Source organism: Falco cherrug, chromosome 10 (assembly GCF_023634085.1).
Source record: "Falco cherrug isolate bFalChe1 chromosome 10, bFalChe1.pri, whole genome shotgun sequence".
NCBI lineage: Eukaryota > Metazoa > Chordata > Aves > Falconiformes > Falconidae > Falco > Falco cherrug.
The window spans coordinates 10,340,266-10,354,335 of NC_073706.1; the positions used below are offsets into that span (position 1 = coordinate 10,340,266).

A 14,070-nucleotide genomic window follows, 5' to 3' on the forward strand; every position below is an offset into this window, starting at 1 on the left:
GCAGGAAGAAAACAGAGATGGAATCGTGTTTATTAAGCAAATTAGTAGGTCGGGGAAAAAAAAAACTAGCCGCGGTGTGGGCACGCTTTCCTCTCGCCTCCTGCAGAGGCCGGGCGATGAGCGCTCCGGCGCATCCCCTCTGCCCTCCCCATCATCTTCGCCTTCTGTGCTGGGGGGCAGGCTGGGGGGGTGGGACGCGGGCTGGGGCCGGCACGCTCACAGCCCCGCCGGTGTGACCTCAAACACCGGCGCGTGCTGGTGCGGGAGCCCAGAGCCTGCGGGAGCCCGACGTTGCCAGCCCCCGGGGCGGCGGGAGCCCTGGGGGGGCGGCAGCCCGGGCCTCGGGGGCGGTGCGGCTGAGCCAGCGCCTGCCGAGGGGCCGCTGCCCTCCCGGGGCGGGCAGAGGCTGCCGCCGGCCGGAGATGCGCCGGTGCGAGCAGCCGCGGGCAAAGATGCGCACCCCCCATCTCCCGGGGCACCGCAAAGGGAGGAGAAGCGGCGGAGCAGCGGCAAGAGCCTCCCTTGATCGTCCTGGCTCTGCCGCGCCCCGGCGGGGTCCGTCCAGAGCGGGGAAGGACCGTGCGAGGCAGCCACCGAGACCGAAGCCCCGCGGCGGCGGGACCGTCTCTCAGCCGCCCTGCCGGCGCGGGGGGCTGCCGGGGCCGGAGGAGGACAGGCCGGGGAGGGGGCGCGGATGCGGTGCGCAGGCGCGCTACTCCGCGCCCAGGTGTCCGCGGCTCCGCCACGGAGGCAGCTGCCGGCGCCGCACGCCGCATGGCTCTGCTGGGGAGGATCGACTGGCAAGTACGTACCGCTGCACTTGTCCCGGCCCCCGGGGCGCCCCCCGAGCAGGACGCCCCCCGCAGCCCTTTCGGGGCGGAGGGCGGCTCTGCACCCACCCCTCTACCCCCGGCTTTGGGCTCCGCTGCGGGGGACACCCCGCTTTCCGCCCCTCCCCGCGCACTCTGCGTGGAAGTTACGCGGAAAGTGTCCTGGGGCCGCGGGGCAGCAGCTCTCTTTGGGAAGCTCTGCAGGAACCGAGGCGACAATCCGGACAGGTTGCTGCAGTCTCATTAATGACACGGATATGTGTGTGTTTAAATATATTTTAGAGGAAAAGGGATGTAACTAATTAGCATCCCCACGCTCTCTTTTAATTGCTGCCAAATAGGAAAACTCCTGAATGTGACAGAGGCTCCGCGGTAGGCTCTGGCTTCCCTCCCAAGAGCGTGTTCGCACCTGGGGGGGCTCAATGGTCCCCCATGGGAAACTGCATCCTCGTAAGAGAGATGTTGGGGGGGAACTAAGCCCCCAGGAAGCAAGAAACCATTTCTCCTTGGAAACAGGGGATGTCCCCAAAGTAAGGGCATAATTTTTTAAATTATTATTATTAATAAGTAAATAAAGGTGCCACCTGTCAGAAGCCACCTTCCTGACTGCTCCTTGGTTCCTGCACGGCTCTGCCCCGTGTCTCAGAGGGAGTGTCCGGGGAGGTACCGTGCCCTTGCGGCAGCCCTGGCTGCCTGCGCCCTCCCAGTGCCCGGGAGTTCCCTGGAAAGGGACACTTTGGCCGCCCGTGGGCGGGCACAGCCGGGCGCTGCCGCAGGGGCGCTTTGCAGGTGGCCCCGGCCCGCGTGTGCACGTCGAGGGCTGCGGAAAGCTGCGGGGGAGCGGCTCAGAAGGGGTTATGCCCCCCCACCCCGAAAAGGCTCCTCGGGCCGCTAAGCCGCCCTGGTGCCGGGCCGTTTATTTGGTCAAAGCATCCCTCGAGAGAAGCAGCGGGGCAGGATCAGCTGCGCGGCGGCGGCCGGGGCGCGGGGCCCGCCGCTCTCGGGCCAGACACCCCGCGGGAGGCGACGGGCTGTGCCGTGCCGTGCCGTGCCGTGCCGTGCCGTGCCGTGCCCGGCTGCCTGCGCCCCGCGGAGCCCAGAGCCCTGTGCCGGTCCGTGGCAGCCGCCGCTGCTGCGGGCAGAGACCGAGGAGCAAGTGGGTGTTGGGAAAAGTTTGTCTCCAACTTCCCTGCCTTTAGCCTCGTCTCTGCGTTCCGGGCTTGTTTTCTAGAAAGCCATATGCATATTCTGGTCGCCTGTTTGGGTGATTTCTTATAAATCCCTCGTCCTCTTCCACGCCTCTATTTATAAATATTATTTATATATACGCAAGAAATAATAATAAACTGAATTAATCTTCTGTAATTTGGCCACCAAAAGAAACAAGACGAAGGTGCTCAGACCTTGACAATTCTAAAGAATGAGAAAATCACGGTCGCCTCTCGGTGTGACATTTCTGAGCAGAAAGTACATCTGGCTTCCAAGGGTATGATAAAAATGATCAGCGTTGCTACAATAGGGTCTCTTTGGAAGGAAGAAGAGCTGATCCTAAACCTGGGAAGCTCGACGGTTCCCTTCCTCGTTTCTTTATAAATCCATCTTGTCCCTTTAAAACAAATGAACTTTAAGCTCCCCCTGTCTTTTATTATTTAGATTCCTAGTCTTAATGACGCCAGGAGCAGCGCAAGCACACTCGCTAATAATCGTCGCGAACTGCATTTCAAAGAAACATCCCTGGAAGAAAAACACCGTCGTTTAAAAAAAAATAAATAGAGACTCCACCAAAAATGATAATGCGGAGTCCCTGATGATGATGGGCTTAATGCAGCTGCTGCAGATCAGCACCTGCGTGCTAGATAAGGCAGATAACACCTCCAACAGTTACTTCCAGCACCCCCGTCCTCGGGTTTTTTTTTGATCATTCATTTAGTCGGATGGATGGGGTTGATTTGTGTGTGTGTGTGTGTTTGGTGGTTGTTTGGTTTCGGTTTTTGTGTTGTTGTTGGTTTTTTTTTTTAATTAATATTCTTGTTATTTTTCTTCCCTGCTCCTTAGGGAAAAAAGCGAGCGAAGTGTGAAGTGGTTTAAATCTCGAGACGTGGGTCTATCTCGGGCCTTTAATAGCAGCTCAGGCGGCGCGTCCCCGGGCACCGAGATAACCGAGATCTCGGCAGCCAGCACTGTCCAGGGTCATCTTTTGTCCCTGCCACAATAAACAAACACTTGCTCCTCTCATGTAAATGAGCAGTGATCCGGATGCACCTTAAAACACTGGGAGAAGTCGTTGCTTTTGAAAACGATGTTCATTTTGTCTGACACACATAACTGCATAGATCAAATGGCTGCAGAAAGGTAGCAATTTGGCAGGCAAGTATTTTCTAAGCTTAGATGAAAGTGTGCTCCCGGCGTCCGAAAATGCCTGTCTCACCTCCCACCTGCTGCCCCAGCCCCAAGTTTGCGCGTAAAAGATTAGACAGGAGGGATTTTCGTTAAAAAAAAAAAAAATAATAATCATGCGAGGAACCAGTGGCACAATTCACACAGCCCCGGATCGGGGACGCTGAATCAGTGCTGCTTTACCTACCAGGGATTCAACACAACTGCAATAATCTTGTCGGATAATTAAGTAAATTATACCTTAAACATTGGTAGCTTACAAGTTGTAATCAGTAATTCAAACTTGACAATTATGCAAATCGAGCTCAGGCTGGCGCTCGGACTTTCTCGCTTTTGTAACGAGGACTTTTCCCGAGTTTATTTCGCCCAGAAGCCGCCGGACCCACCGCGTGTGGGGGCACCGCCGCTGTGCCTCCCTACGCGGGTCTCAGCAAAGTCCCTCCGCGCATGGGGGGGACACCCGACACTGGTCCCCCCCACCCCCCCATCCAACACGTGGGGGGGAGGGGGGTTGGGGCAGCCTCGTTGCAGCGTGGGTCCGGGGAGGGGATGCCCACGCATGACCCCTTCCTCGCGGGCCAGGCCTGCCCCCCCCCGCGCTCCCTGAGCGCTCTGGGGCGCTGGGGTGGGGGGGCTGCCCCGCTCTGTGCTGCTTCCCCACCCCTCCGCGGGCGCGGAGCACAGCGCGGAAGGAGTGGCTTGAGGCTGCGCGCTCCCTCCTGAGTGGCTGGCGGCCGCGGCTCCCAAGCCATCCCTGGGGAGGAGTTATGATAATCCTATTGCCATTAAGGGCGTCTGGGCAGGGAAAAAAACCCAAGTGACCATAAGCGCGGAGGTTTAGTCCGTCATCTGTCTTCATGCCTGCCAACTGAGCTCCGTCCGGGGGGCAGCTCCTCTTCCCCAGCGCCGACGTGGATTTACCGCCCGTGGGGGGGGAGCTGAGCTCTCGTCTATTTTCGGCACCACACACCTGGTTTGGACGCTGGACGCCATGTTGTGGAAACTAGCAGATAATGTCAAGTATGAAGAGGACTGCGAGGTGAGAAGCGCGGGGAGGGGTCGGGAGTGGGGAAGGGGGGGGGGGGAGGGGGGTCCGGCATGGGGCAGAGCGGAGCTCCGCTGCCCCCCGAGCCACGCTGCCCTCCCTCCGCTCGCTTCCAGCCGGCGCCCCGCTCTCGCCTCCCTGCCGGGCGGGATTTATCCCTTCCCGAAGACCTCCGGTTTGACTTTTTTTTTTCTTTTTTCCTCTTTTTTTTTTTTTTTTTTTTTTTTTGGAGGTGCGAATTTTAATCCCCTACCTCCCCCAGTCTTTTGAACTCTAAAGTTTAGCGGGGTGAAAGTCGCGGCTGGCAGAAGGAGCTCGCACCCCGCGCCCGCCGCCCGCCCGCTGGAGCAGCGCCGCACGGCAGCGGGCAGGAGCAGCGGCAACCGGGGCCGGCGGCAGGAGCGGGCAGCCCCCAGCCCGCCGGCGGGGCGCGGTGCCGAGTGCCCCAGCTTGTCGGACCGGTCCGGGCTGCGGGGCCCCGCTCCGGGTGGGAGAGTGCCGGGAGGTGCGGAGGAGCCGGCCGGCGGGGAGGGAGCTGCTGCCGCGGGGATGAGCCGGGCACTCCTCGGGCGCCCGCCCCGAGCGGCCGTTCCCCTCCGCGGGAGCGTCTCTCACGCCCCGTGAGGTGCTCACGGGTTTTGATCCCTCCGAAAGCGTCTGTGTGTGTCCCCCGGGTCGCGGTCCGCCTGCTTGGCTCCTACAGATAAGCTGCAGTCCCCGCTTCACGCTCCATTGGGACCCCATTCACCTCTTACTAACTAGCCCTGTTATTTTAATGACCGTGAAGCCTGAAGCTGCTAAACTCCTGGATCAGCTCAATGTAGACGTTTTAAGCTTTGACTGCTGAGGTCTGAAATGGGGGAAGCAGCAGAGATGGGGCGACCGGAGGGAAACACGCCGCCCTTCCCTGCCGCGCCGGCAGCCGTCGGGCCAGAGCTGCCGCCCCGGCTGGCCCCGGGGCCTCGGGACTGTGGGGGGGCCGGGGCCGCCCGGCCTGCGCTGCCCAGCGCCCCCCCTCTCCAAGGGCAGAGGGTCTGCAGCCCCCGGCCTCGGAGTCCCCCGCCCAGCCGGGCAGCGCGGCGGGATTCGGGCTGCGTCGCTGGTTTGACTTTTCCTTGACTCGCACAAGCGTGAGGATTAGCGTGTTGCAGTGGCGGTGGGTGAGGAGGGCAGCGAGAACGGGTTTGTAATCTCTTCCCTGGGAGGGGGGCAGGTTTCGTAGCCAAGTGCCTTCCAAGAGAAGGCTCCAGGGCGGCTCTCTCCTCCCCGCTTACCCGGGGCCAGCAAGTGCCGCCGCCCGGAGCGTCCCCCTGAGCCTGGGCTGTCCGACAGCCCCCCGCTGACTGCCGCCCCCCTTCTCCCCCACCTCTCTGTGCTTTCCAGGACCGGCACGATGGGAGCAGCAACGGGAACCCGCGGCTCCCGCACCTCTCGGCGGTCAGCCAGCACCTGTACAGCCCGGCTCCGCCGCTCTCCCACTCGGGCGCCTCAGACTTCCAGCCCCCCTACTTCCCCCCCCCGTACCAGCCGCTGCCTTACTCCCAGTCCAGCGACCCCTACTCCCACCTCGGGGACCCCTTCTCCATCAACCCTCTCCACCAGCCGCCGCCGCCGCCCCCCAGCCAGCAGCAGAGCGCCTGGCCCAACCGGCAGAGCCAGGACCCGGCCGGCCTCGCCCCCCACGGCCGCCCCGGCCTCGTCCCCCACCTCTCGGCGCTGGAGAGCGGCTCCGCCGGCGGCCGCAGGGAAACGTACCGACGCTCCGAGCTCCTCCTGCCCCACGGGCACGGGCTGGACGCCTCCGCGCTGGCCGATAACCTGGGCCTGCACGACATGGCCCACCAGATGGAGGAGGTGCAGGTAAGGCCCCCCCCGGAGCCCCCCGAGCACCCCGGGGGACGGGCGGCATCCGGGCACTGCCCCCTCCCGCGCATCCCTGCTTGACGTGCCCCATCCCCGTCCTTGGAGCGAAACCCCCCTTTTCTGCCCTTAAAATGGGGGAGCGCGGGGAGGAGTGTGTGGGGGTCCCCCAGAAGTCCCCGGCTCGTTCCCTCAGCCTTTCAAGGTGCAAAACTTTCTCCCGTTTCTCTTTCCAGAACGTGGAAGATCAGCACTTACTAATGCATGACCAGACAGTCATTAGAAAAGGTCAGTAAGGTGGCACTGCAGTTTACTTTCCCTTGTCAATAGTTAAAAGTTTAATGACGCACCGGTGAATTGATGCCTTATTATCTTTTAAGAGACGGAGCCTTTCGGATCGGGCGGGCGCAGGAGTTTTTGTTACACCCTCGGTCACTGGGGTTTTCTACCGCCACCCGAGGGAAGGTGGTGGCGGCGGGGACTGCCCCGTCCCCTGAGCCGCGGACAGGCGTGTGGCGGCTGCCGGCCTCCCCCGGGGACACCGGCGGGGACGAGCCCGCTCCCCTGGATGGCTTTAACCGAAAGCAGGACCTTGGACCGACTGTAATGATGCCCTGGAATGCGTGTGTGTGAAGTGACGCGGGGCTTTTTTTTTTTTGGTGTGGCTTGTGGTGTTTTTGTGTGTGTGTTTTGTTTGGTTTGGTTTTTTGGGGGCTTTTCTGTTGCTAGCATTCAAAGACAGTTTGGAGTTTTGTATCTTTTTGTGGTCGTTTTTTCCCTTTCTTTTTTCTTCAACTTTTTTGCAAGACTTGAGAAGGGAGTGAGTTCACTGGCATAAGCCTGTTCGGCTTTATCTTAATCGAAATGGTTTTGTAGCTGAGGTTTTAAGGAGAAAGGCGTATTGACTCAATTTAGTCATTTAGGGTTTTCGCCCCCCCCCCGCTTTTGTTTAAAAAACAAATTTGTGCTTAAAAAAAAATTCTGTGGAAGTTTCTTCGGAAGACTTCAAACAAATACCTAACTGAGGAAAAGCAGAAGTGTTTGTCAGAGCGCTGATTGCTGCGTTTAGCTCATGGGAGAATAATTTCGCTGTCAGATGCACCACTGAAAAATCTCTCCCCCTCCGGGGAGCGGGGCCGACCTCGGCTCTTTAACCCTTTCCGATCGGTGCTGAGCCGGCAGCACGCCGCTGGGGTTAACTGGGTGGATTCGCAAGGGGATGGAAAATCTGGATCTCTGGCTTGCTCCTTGCAAAGCCTTTGTTATCCCTATTCACCTCAAGGCTGAAGCCATTAACGAGCAAGGTTTTACTTTCAGTTCTCTTGTGGGCTCCATCCTCTGTCGTTCTGTCTGTTATGAGTTTGGGATTAAATTCCAAAGGCGGATTTGTAAATCCGCGTGTGCGAGGTGGAAGATGAACCCAGCACGAACTGGGAGGCTTCTCCCTGCCCCGGCTCAGAAAGAGTTTTTGGCAGTAGCTGTAGGATGCTAATTTGGAGCCTGTAGTTGTGTCGGGCTTTTTATAAGCGTGGATTTGCTAACTTGCAGCATGCTGCTTCAGGGATGTTTTTTCTGTGCGTTTTTTAAAAAGTATTAGTTGTGTTCGGCAGCTCCTTGAAATTTAGTGTGGCAAAATATAGCTGTTCAGATGGATGGTGGGGACGGGGGTCAGTGGTGTGAGCATTTAATGCAAAACGAAATCCTGTCTCCTGGTCTTTTTTTGTAGAAAGGAAATTCACTTGCCACTTCCTATTTATTTTTCCCTTTTATAAAAATACCTGCTTTCCCTCCTCCTCCCGCAGGTCCTATTTCCTTAACGAAAAACAGTGCTCTGAGTCTCCCCTGCCAAAAGGATGGATTAATTGGAGTGGTCATAAACCCCAACGAAGTGTTTTGTTCGGTTCCGGGAAGGCTTTCCCTTCTGAGCTCCACATCGAAATACAAAGTGACAGTAGCAGAGGTGCAGAGACGGCTCTCGCCCCCTGAGTGTCTCAATGCCTCTTTGCTCGGAGGAGTACTCCGAAGGTAGGCTGCTGCTCCCCTTACAGCCACCCCCATCGTGTCTATTGTTTGTGATTTTTCTTGTGCTTTTGTGTGTGTGTGTGTGTGAGCAGCCAGATTAGCATAACGAGGAGCTAAGAAAGCCTTTTAGCAAATTTCTGATTTTTAAGAAGCCCAACAACACTGAATCCTAATAGGCTTTGGAAACAAAACTTCTTTGCACTTCTGCTACTTTTCGAGAAGTGCTATTAACAGCTCTGGCAGCAGTTCCCATTCTCCGTTGAAAGTTTTATCTCAAAAATGGCTTATGGAGCTTTCTTATTCCTGTGATAAACTATTTCCCCATGGAATAATTTTTGAATTAAATCTGTTCTTGATTAATCATTACAAGGGCACTTTATATGTCCTTTTTTGCATGCACTTTAATTCAGCTTCTGATTATTATACAGCTGTTGGTTTCGATGGTGCAGTTTGAAACGTTCTGATTTTGACCTCTGCTGTGCTTCATCCTGGCTGGTTTGTAGTAGAGCATTTAAAAAGTAGGTCACTTGAAAAGAGCCTGTTTTTTATCTCCCCCCCCCCCCCAACCCCAACTAGAACCCTATTGAATGTCAGCGACTGGAATTTCTCATCTTTAAAAAGAAGTGTTCCCTGAAGATAAATAAGGCCATTTTTTTTTTTTCTTTCTTTAATTACAGAGCCAAATCTAAAAATGGTGGCAGATCATTAAGGGAAAAACTGGATAAAATTGGCTTGAATCTTCCTGCTGGTAGAAGGAAAGCTGCAAATGTGACACTATTGACATCTTTGGTGGAAGGTCAGTCTTGTATGTGTCTTAAAAAGAAACTTTTCCCCCCTTCTATACAGCTTTTACCCTCTAGGCAAAGCATGGAAATACTAGAAAGTCCATCAACATAATAGTTTTTTGTTTATTTTAAAGTGAGCATGATGAGGACGTTGCAGCAACTAATAGCTGTGTGGCCTCTGAGGTGCTCCTCTCCCCCATATTCTCCCTCCAAATCTGGTTGCCAAGTCCCTGGCCTCAGAGTCCTACCCGCACAAACCCAGCTAATACTCCTTTTCCTCACGGCTGCATCGCATGGATGCTGGCAGAGGTGCAGTAATTCCTACATGCCAAGATGCTCAAAATGCATGTTTGTCCAGTCTGTGTTTCTTGAGGGTGGTGGTGGTGTGTAGGTTGCTTTGGGTTTTGTAAGTTTGTGTGCAGGACAGGCAGGGAAGGCAAAAGGGGTGAAACTCATCACATTAGTGGGTTTGGTCCCTTATTAGGAAACTTTAAAATCTGGGGCAGCTGACTCCAATGCCTGGCCCTACCTCAGTGGTATCCTCAGAAGCTTTTCTAATAAACAAGCATATAAAGTGAGATTTATAGCTTTTGACTTCCTGATAGGAAACTGGAGCCCCTTTAATCTGTAACATGTTACGTGGACCCTCTATCAGTTGAGCTGACTTGAAGGGTGTGTGTATATATATCTGTATGTGTGTGGTTATGTTTTGTGTTTCTGTTTAAAGCAGCTCCTGGTAGTAGTACAGTTTAATAGGCATAGAAGTAGCAATTGAAAAGTGAAAAATGATCTAACGATACCTTACTGCTATTTCAATTCTATATCAGCTCAAATAATACAGCAACTTCCATTTAAAACCTTCCTTTGGAATATGGGTTTAAGAGAGCTTACGTGTGTGCACATGCATGCATGTATGTTACAGGTAACACACTGATCATGCCAATCCATGTTTTTAAAGCCTGATCAAATTGCCTTAATGAAAAAAAGTGTACCTTGCAATTTTATTTTCTATATGAAAATGCTTATTAGAAAGCAATTTGAAAATATACTAAACTGATAAACACTTTATTGTGTAAGTGGAATTTAGTTGCCAGCTTTTTTTTAAATCTTCAGTGGACAGTTTATCTAGACTGAAGTCTGTGCTGCACAGTTCATCTAGATAGAGACAGGAGTTTTTCTTCCTAGTTTAAAGCCAAGATAATACTTTTTATTTGTAGCAGTCACTAGGTAGGTCTTTTTTTTTTTTTTCTTGATGCAAACTTGCAAAGAAACCCTGATTTATCAATTAGAACATGGTAATGAGTGGTATAGTGGTAACATAGCAGTGTCCCTTTCTGAAACAGCAATACACTTCAAAAATTCAGAACTCTTTCCTTCGTTTCCCTGATCTCCTTACAACAAATTGGTATTACTACATTTAATAAGCATTCCCTTTTACCCGCGCCAGGTGAAGCTGTGCATCTTGCTCGTGACTTTGGCTATGTATGTGAGACAGAGTTTCCTTCCAAAGCAGTGGCCGAATATTTAACTAGACCACATATGGGCCGCAATGAAATGGCAAACAGGAAGAACATGCTTCTTGCTGCAAAGTAAGTTTTGGGTTTGGATTTTTTTTTTCCCTTCTTTTTTCTGACCATGAGTATCTGGCTGGGGACAGTTTGGTACATTTTCATGTGTAACTTTAATCAGAGAGACGAAGCAATTCTTTTTATTTGGTTTTGGTTCAAATTCCAAATATGACAGCAGTTATTTTAGTCTGAACCAATAATAATAATATCAACAACCCTGTATGATAGCTCTAAAGCAGTTTAGACTAGTTCTGTTCTTTATACTGTAGTAAAAAACTCAGAAAAAAGTCCTATACTGGGACAGCTATATCTCTAAGAAAAAGATGTCTCTAGGTCTGATGGGGCTGAAGACCCGGAGAGCAGGTGTGGCCTGGGAATGTGAATGTGAACCAGTGCCAGGACTCTGAGCAGGAGATAATTCATCTACCCCTGTATACATGCAGAGGGGCCATCTCCAAAAAGAGCTGCTGGTGGGCATGTTGAGTGCAAGGGAAGCTCAGCCACTATGTCCTTGTAACTGCTTTTGGCAATAGCAGCACACAGGTTTCCCCCGTGGAACACTAGGAGTCAAGAATTGTGGGTAGTTAGTTTTCACTATTATGGGTGAAGATTTTAATATTTCAGTGAAAGCCAACCTTTGGCAGATGTGAAAAGTCCCTGTACTTGACTCAATTCCTATTACAAACCTTGATAAGAAAGGAAGGGTAAAGAAGAGAAGCTTTGTTAATGGGTGTTCTGCAGACCTGTACTTGTACCTGTAAATGAACAACGTACCGAACAGGCCTTTGGTAGGATATACCTGTGTTGAGTCACACTTAACTGGTGGCTGGAGTGCTTGCTGTCCCCTTTGCCCTGCCCTGCCCTTCCCAGGCTGAGATTTAACAAAGCCTCATGATCTGTTCTGGTCTGAGGTGTTTTCTGGTTTGGGATCGAGGTAATTCCTTGCTTTTGAAAGCACCCTCAGTCTGCAGAAGATCTGACAAAATCCTGTTTAAACTGCTGAGAAGGGTTGCCCTGACTTTGGGCTCAGATCAGTTATGCAAAACTTACTCCTTACTTACTTGTTAATCCAGCCTTTCTGAGAGAGACCTCCTTTTACAAGTATATATCTTCTAGAAATATAGTGTCTCTCTTTCCTTTAACTGGAACCTTACGCTTTTTACTGAGCACTGCTCTGCCCCTCTTCAGTGTTTTCACTATTGGTATTGTTAGGGGCACTAAGAACAATAATCTTTTTGGAAGATGTGTGTGATTGAGAAATTCTGATAAATTGATTCTGTTAAGATATCCTCAGCTCCCGTGAAATCCCATCAATGGGACAGATTTACAAGCAGCAAACAACATATGTTTGAGCATTATTAACCACTCATGTTTTGCTAGGCATATGTGTTAGTTTGCAGGATCAGGGCCTGAATCTCTCTTAAAGAGGGCATATACATATAATATGCACAACTAAACTGAATCGTCTATTCAGCTGCTTTAGTCTTTCTAAATCACTTAACTGCAGCTGTGGAAGTTCTCATAGAAACTAGCTCAAAATTCCCACTCTCCCCTTAAAATGCAGAGCAAATGATGCAGAGCCAGCCAGACACCAGAGGTGGAGAGGTCATTTTGCAGAATGTGTATGAGTTTTTGTGACATAGATATTAACAGAAAGTTAATCGGAAATTGGTGCTAATAAATAGGCTTTAATTTTAGATGCTGCTGCTGGAGTAATAGATTTCTGAAAACTCTAATTCCCACATAACTGCTAAATATTTGATATGGACTTTTAATGTTATTTTTATTTATTTATTTGCTTTTGCATAAATTCCCACCATGGTGTAAAGTGTGATCCACTTTGTGTCTTGCAGACAGATTTGTAAGGAATTCACAGACCTCCTCACTCAGGACAGAACTCCTCTTGGAAACACGAGACCTAGTCCCATCTTGGACCCTGGCATCCAGGGCTGTTTGACTCATTTTAGCCTGATCACACATGGCTTTGGGAGTGCTGCCATCTGTGCTGCCATGACATCCGTCCAGAACTACCTAAATGAAGCATTAAAAATAGCAGACAAGACATACATGAACGCTGGCGACCAGAGCCCTGCAGAAACCAACAAAACCATTGATAAAATGGATAAGCACAGGAAGTAAAAGGAGAGAAACCAGACTTTAAACTCTTCCTCCTAAACACAGACTGGGATCTTCTTGCTGGGGGGAACGTAGAAATTTGTTTTTTTTTGTTTGGGGTGGGTTTTTTTTTTTGTTTGTTACTGTTTTGGGGTTTGGTTTTTTTTTTTTCCTTTAAAGAAAGGAGGGGGAAAAAGGATTAAAAAAATCATCTTATTCGGGATCTTCACTCCTCCTGGATCCATGAGACAAGTCTCTCTAAAAGCTGCAGTATCCCTTATCTGTGGAAGCAAATACCAGAAGATAAGTACTTGTACAAGTGTACTGAAATACTTTGTTGTGAAAGTGGTGCTACAAAGGGGTTTTGATGGAAATACACAGAGATACAGATTTCTTTTCCATATCTAAGTATCTAGTGGTGACCAGCTTAATGTATAGTTTTTAAGATACAGATTTTAGATGGAAGCCTATTTGTTTTCTGGTACAGTTTCAGGGTTTTATTCTCTCTAAATGCAACAGTAACAATAAAGCAGTATTAAACAATGATTTATAGATTTATATACATTAAAATTTTTTTATAAACACCTCAAAATAGTAAGATTATTGTGTGGGTTGTTTTTTGTGTTCTCCCCGCCCCCCCCCCCCCCCCTCAGATTACCATAAGAGAGTACTAGAACCTTATCTGATGGTATTTGACATGCTTATTTTTATGGAAATGTTCAGGCTTTCACAAACTGCAGTAATGTTGGCTACAGTAAATATTACCTTGAATTTTTTTTTTTAAACAAGGGATAGTTCAAAATGGAATTGCTTTTAGAAAATTCACTTTTCTGTGTCTAAGGATATTGCAGCTTTGTTCACATATTTATATTGTCTTTTTTTTTAAATTGGGGGGAAACTTGAAAGAATAGGCACATAATATTTTTTTTTTTTTTGGCCTATTAAGGCCAAAAAATATTTCCAGGGAGGCTTTATGTGTATTAAGGGAAGCAGTCTGTTGAATGTAAATATTTATTTATGTGTAATTTAATCGGACTTGTAAATAATGGTGAACTTTTTAATACTTTTTTTTTTATAAATGGGTTTCAAATTTTAATTTTGGTAAGTATGTCAAAGGTAATGGGTAATCTAAACATATCTTTAGGTTTATGCACAGGTATGTTATACAGGGTATTTAAGACTTGGTTTGTTTTTGTTTTGTTTTAAATATCTCAATTCTTGCCACTGAAGATTAGATTTAATCTGAGGTGTATGTTCACAAAGCAATAATTTTGTGCATCATTCACCTGATAACTGACTAGACATGCAAAATGAGTGTGTGAGTTAGTGTGTATGTGAATAATGGAGGTTCTGAACTATCTTTACATATTTGTAAATGTTCCCAATATAATGCTGATGTATATGATAACCATATAATAAAAGTATTCTGGATAGAAGCATGGAATATT

The 14,070-nt window shown here is 50.3% G+C and overlaps 1 protein-coding gene across 1 annotated transcript; it reads left to right on the forward strand.

Moving 5' to 3' along the window:
• Nucleotides 1–3,624: 3,624 nt before the first annotated feature.
• On the forward strand, nucleotides 3,625–13,257 carry TFAP2C (transcription factor AP-2 gamma). The gene is made up of 7 exons (XM_055723066.1): nucleotides 3,625–4,266; nucleotides 5,656–6,132; nucleotides 6,369–6,420; nucleotides 7,935–8,157; nucleotides 8,832–8,950; nucleotides 10,387–10,528; nucleotides 12,361–13,257. The coding sequence occupies exons 1-7, from the start codon at nucleotides 4,219–4,221 to the stop codon at nucleotides 12,644–12,646; spliced, it is 1,347 nt and encodes a 448-aa protein (XP_055579041.1). The 5' UTR covers nucleotides 3,625–4,218; the 3' UTR covers nucleotides 12,647–13,257.
• The last annotated feature ends 813 nt before the right edge of the window (nucleotides 13,258–14,070 follow it).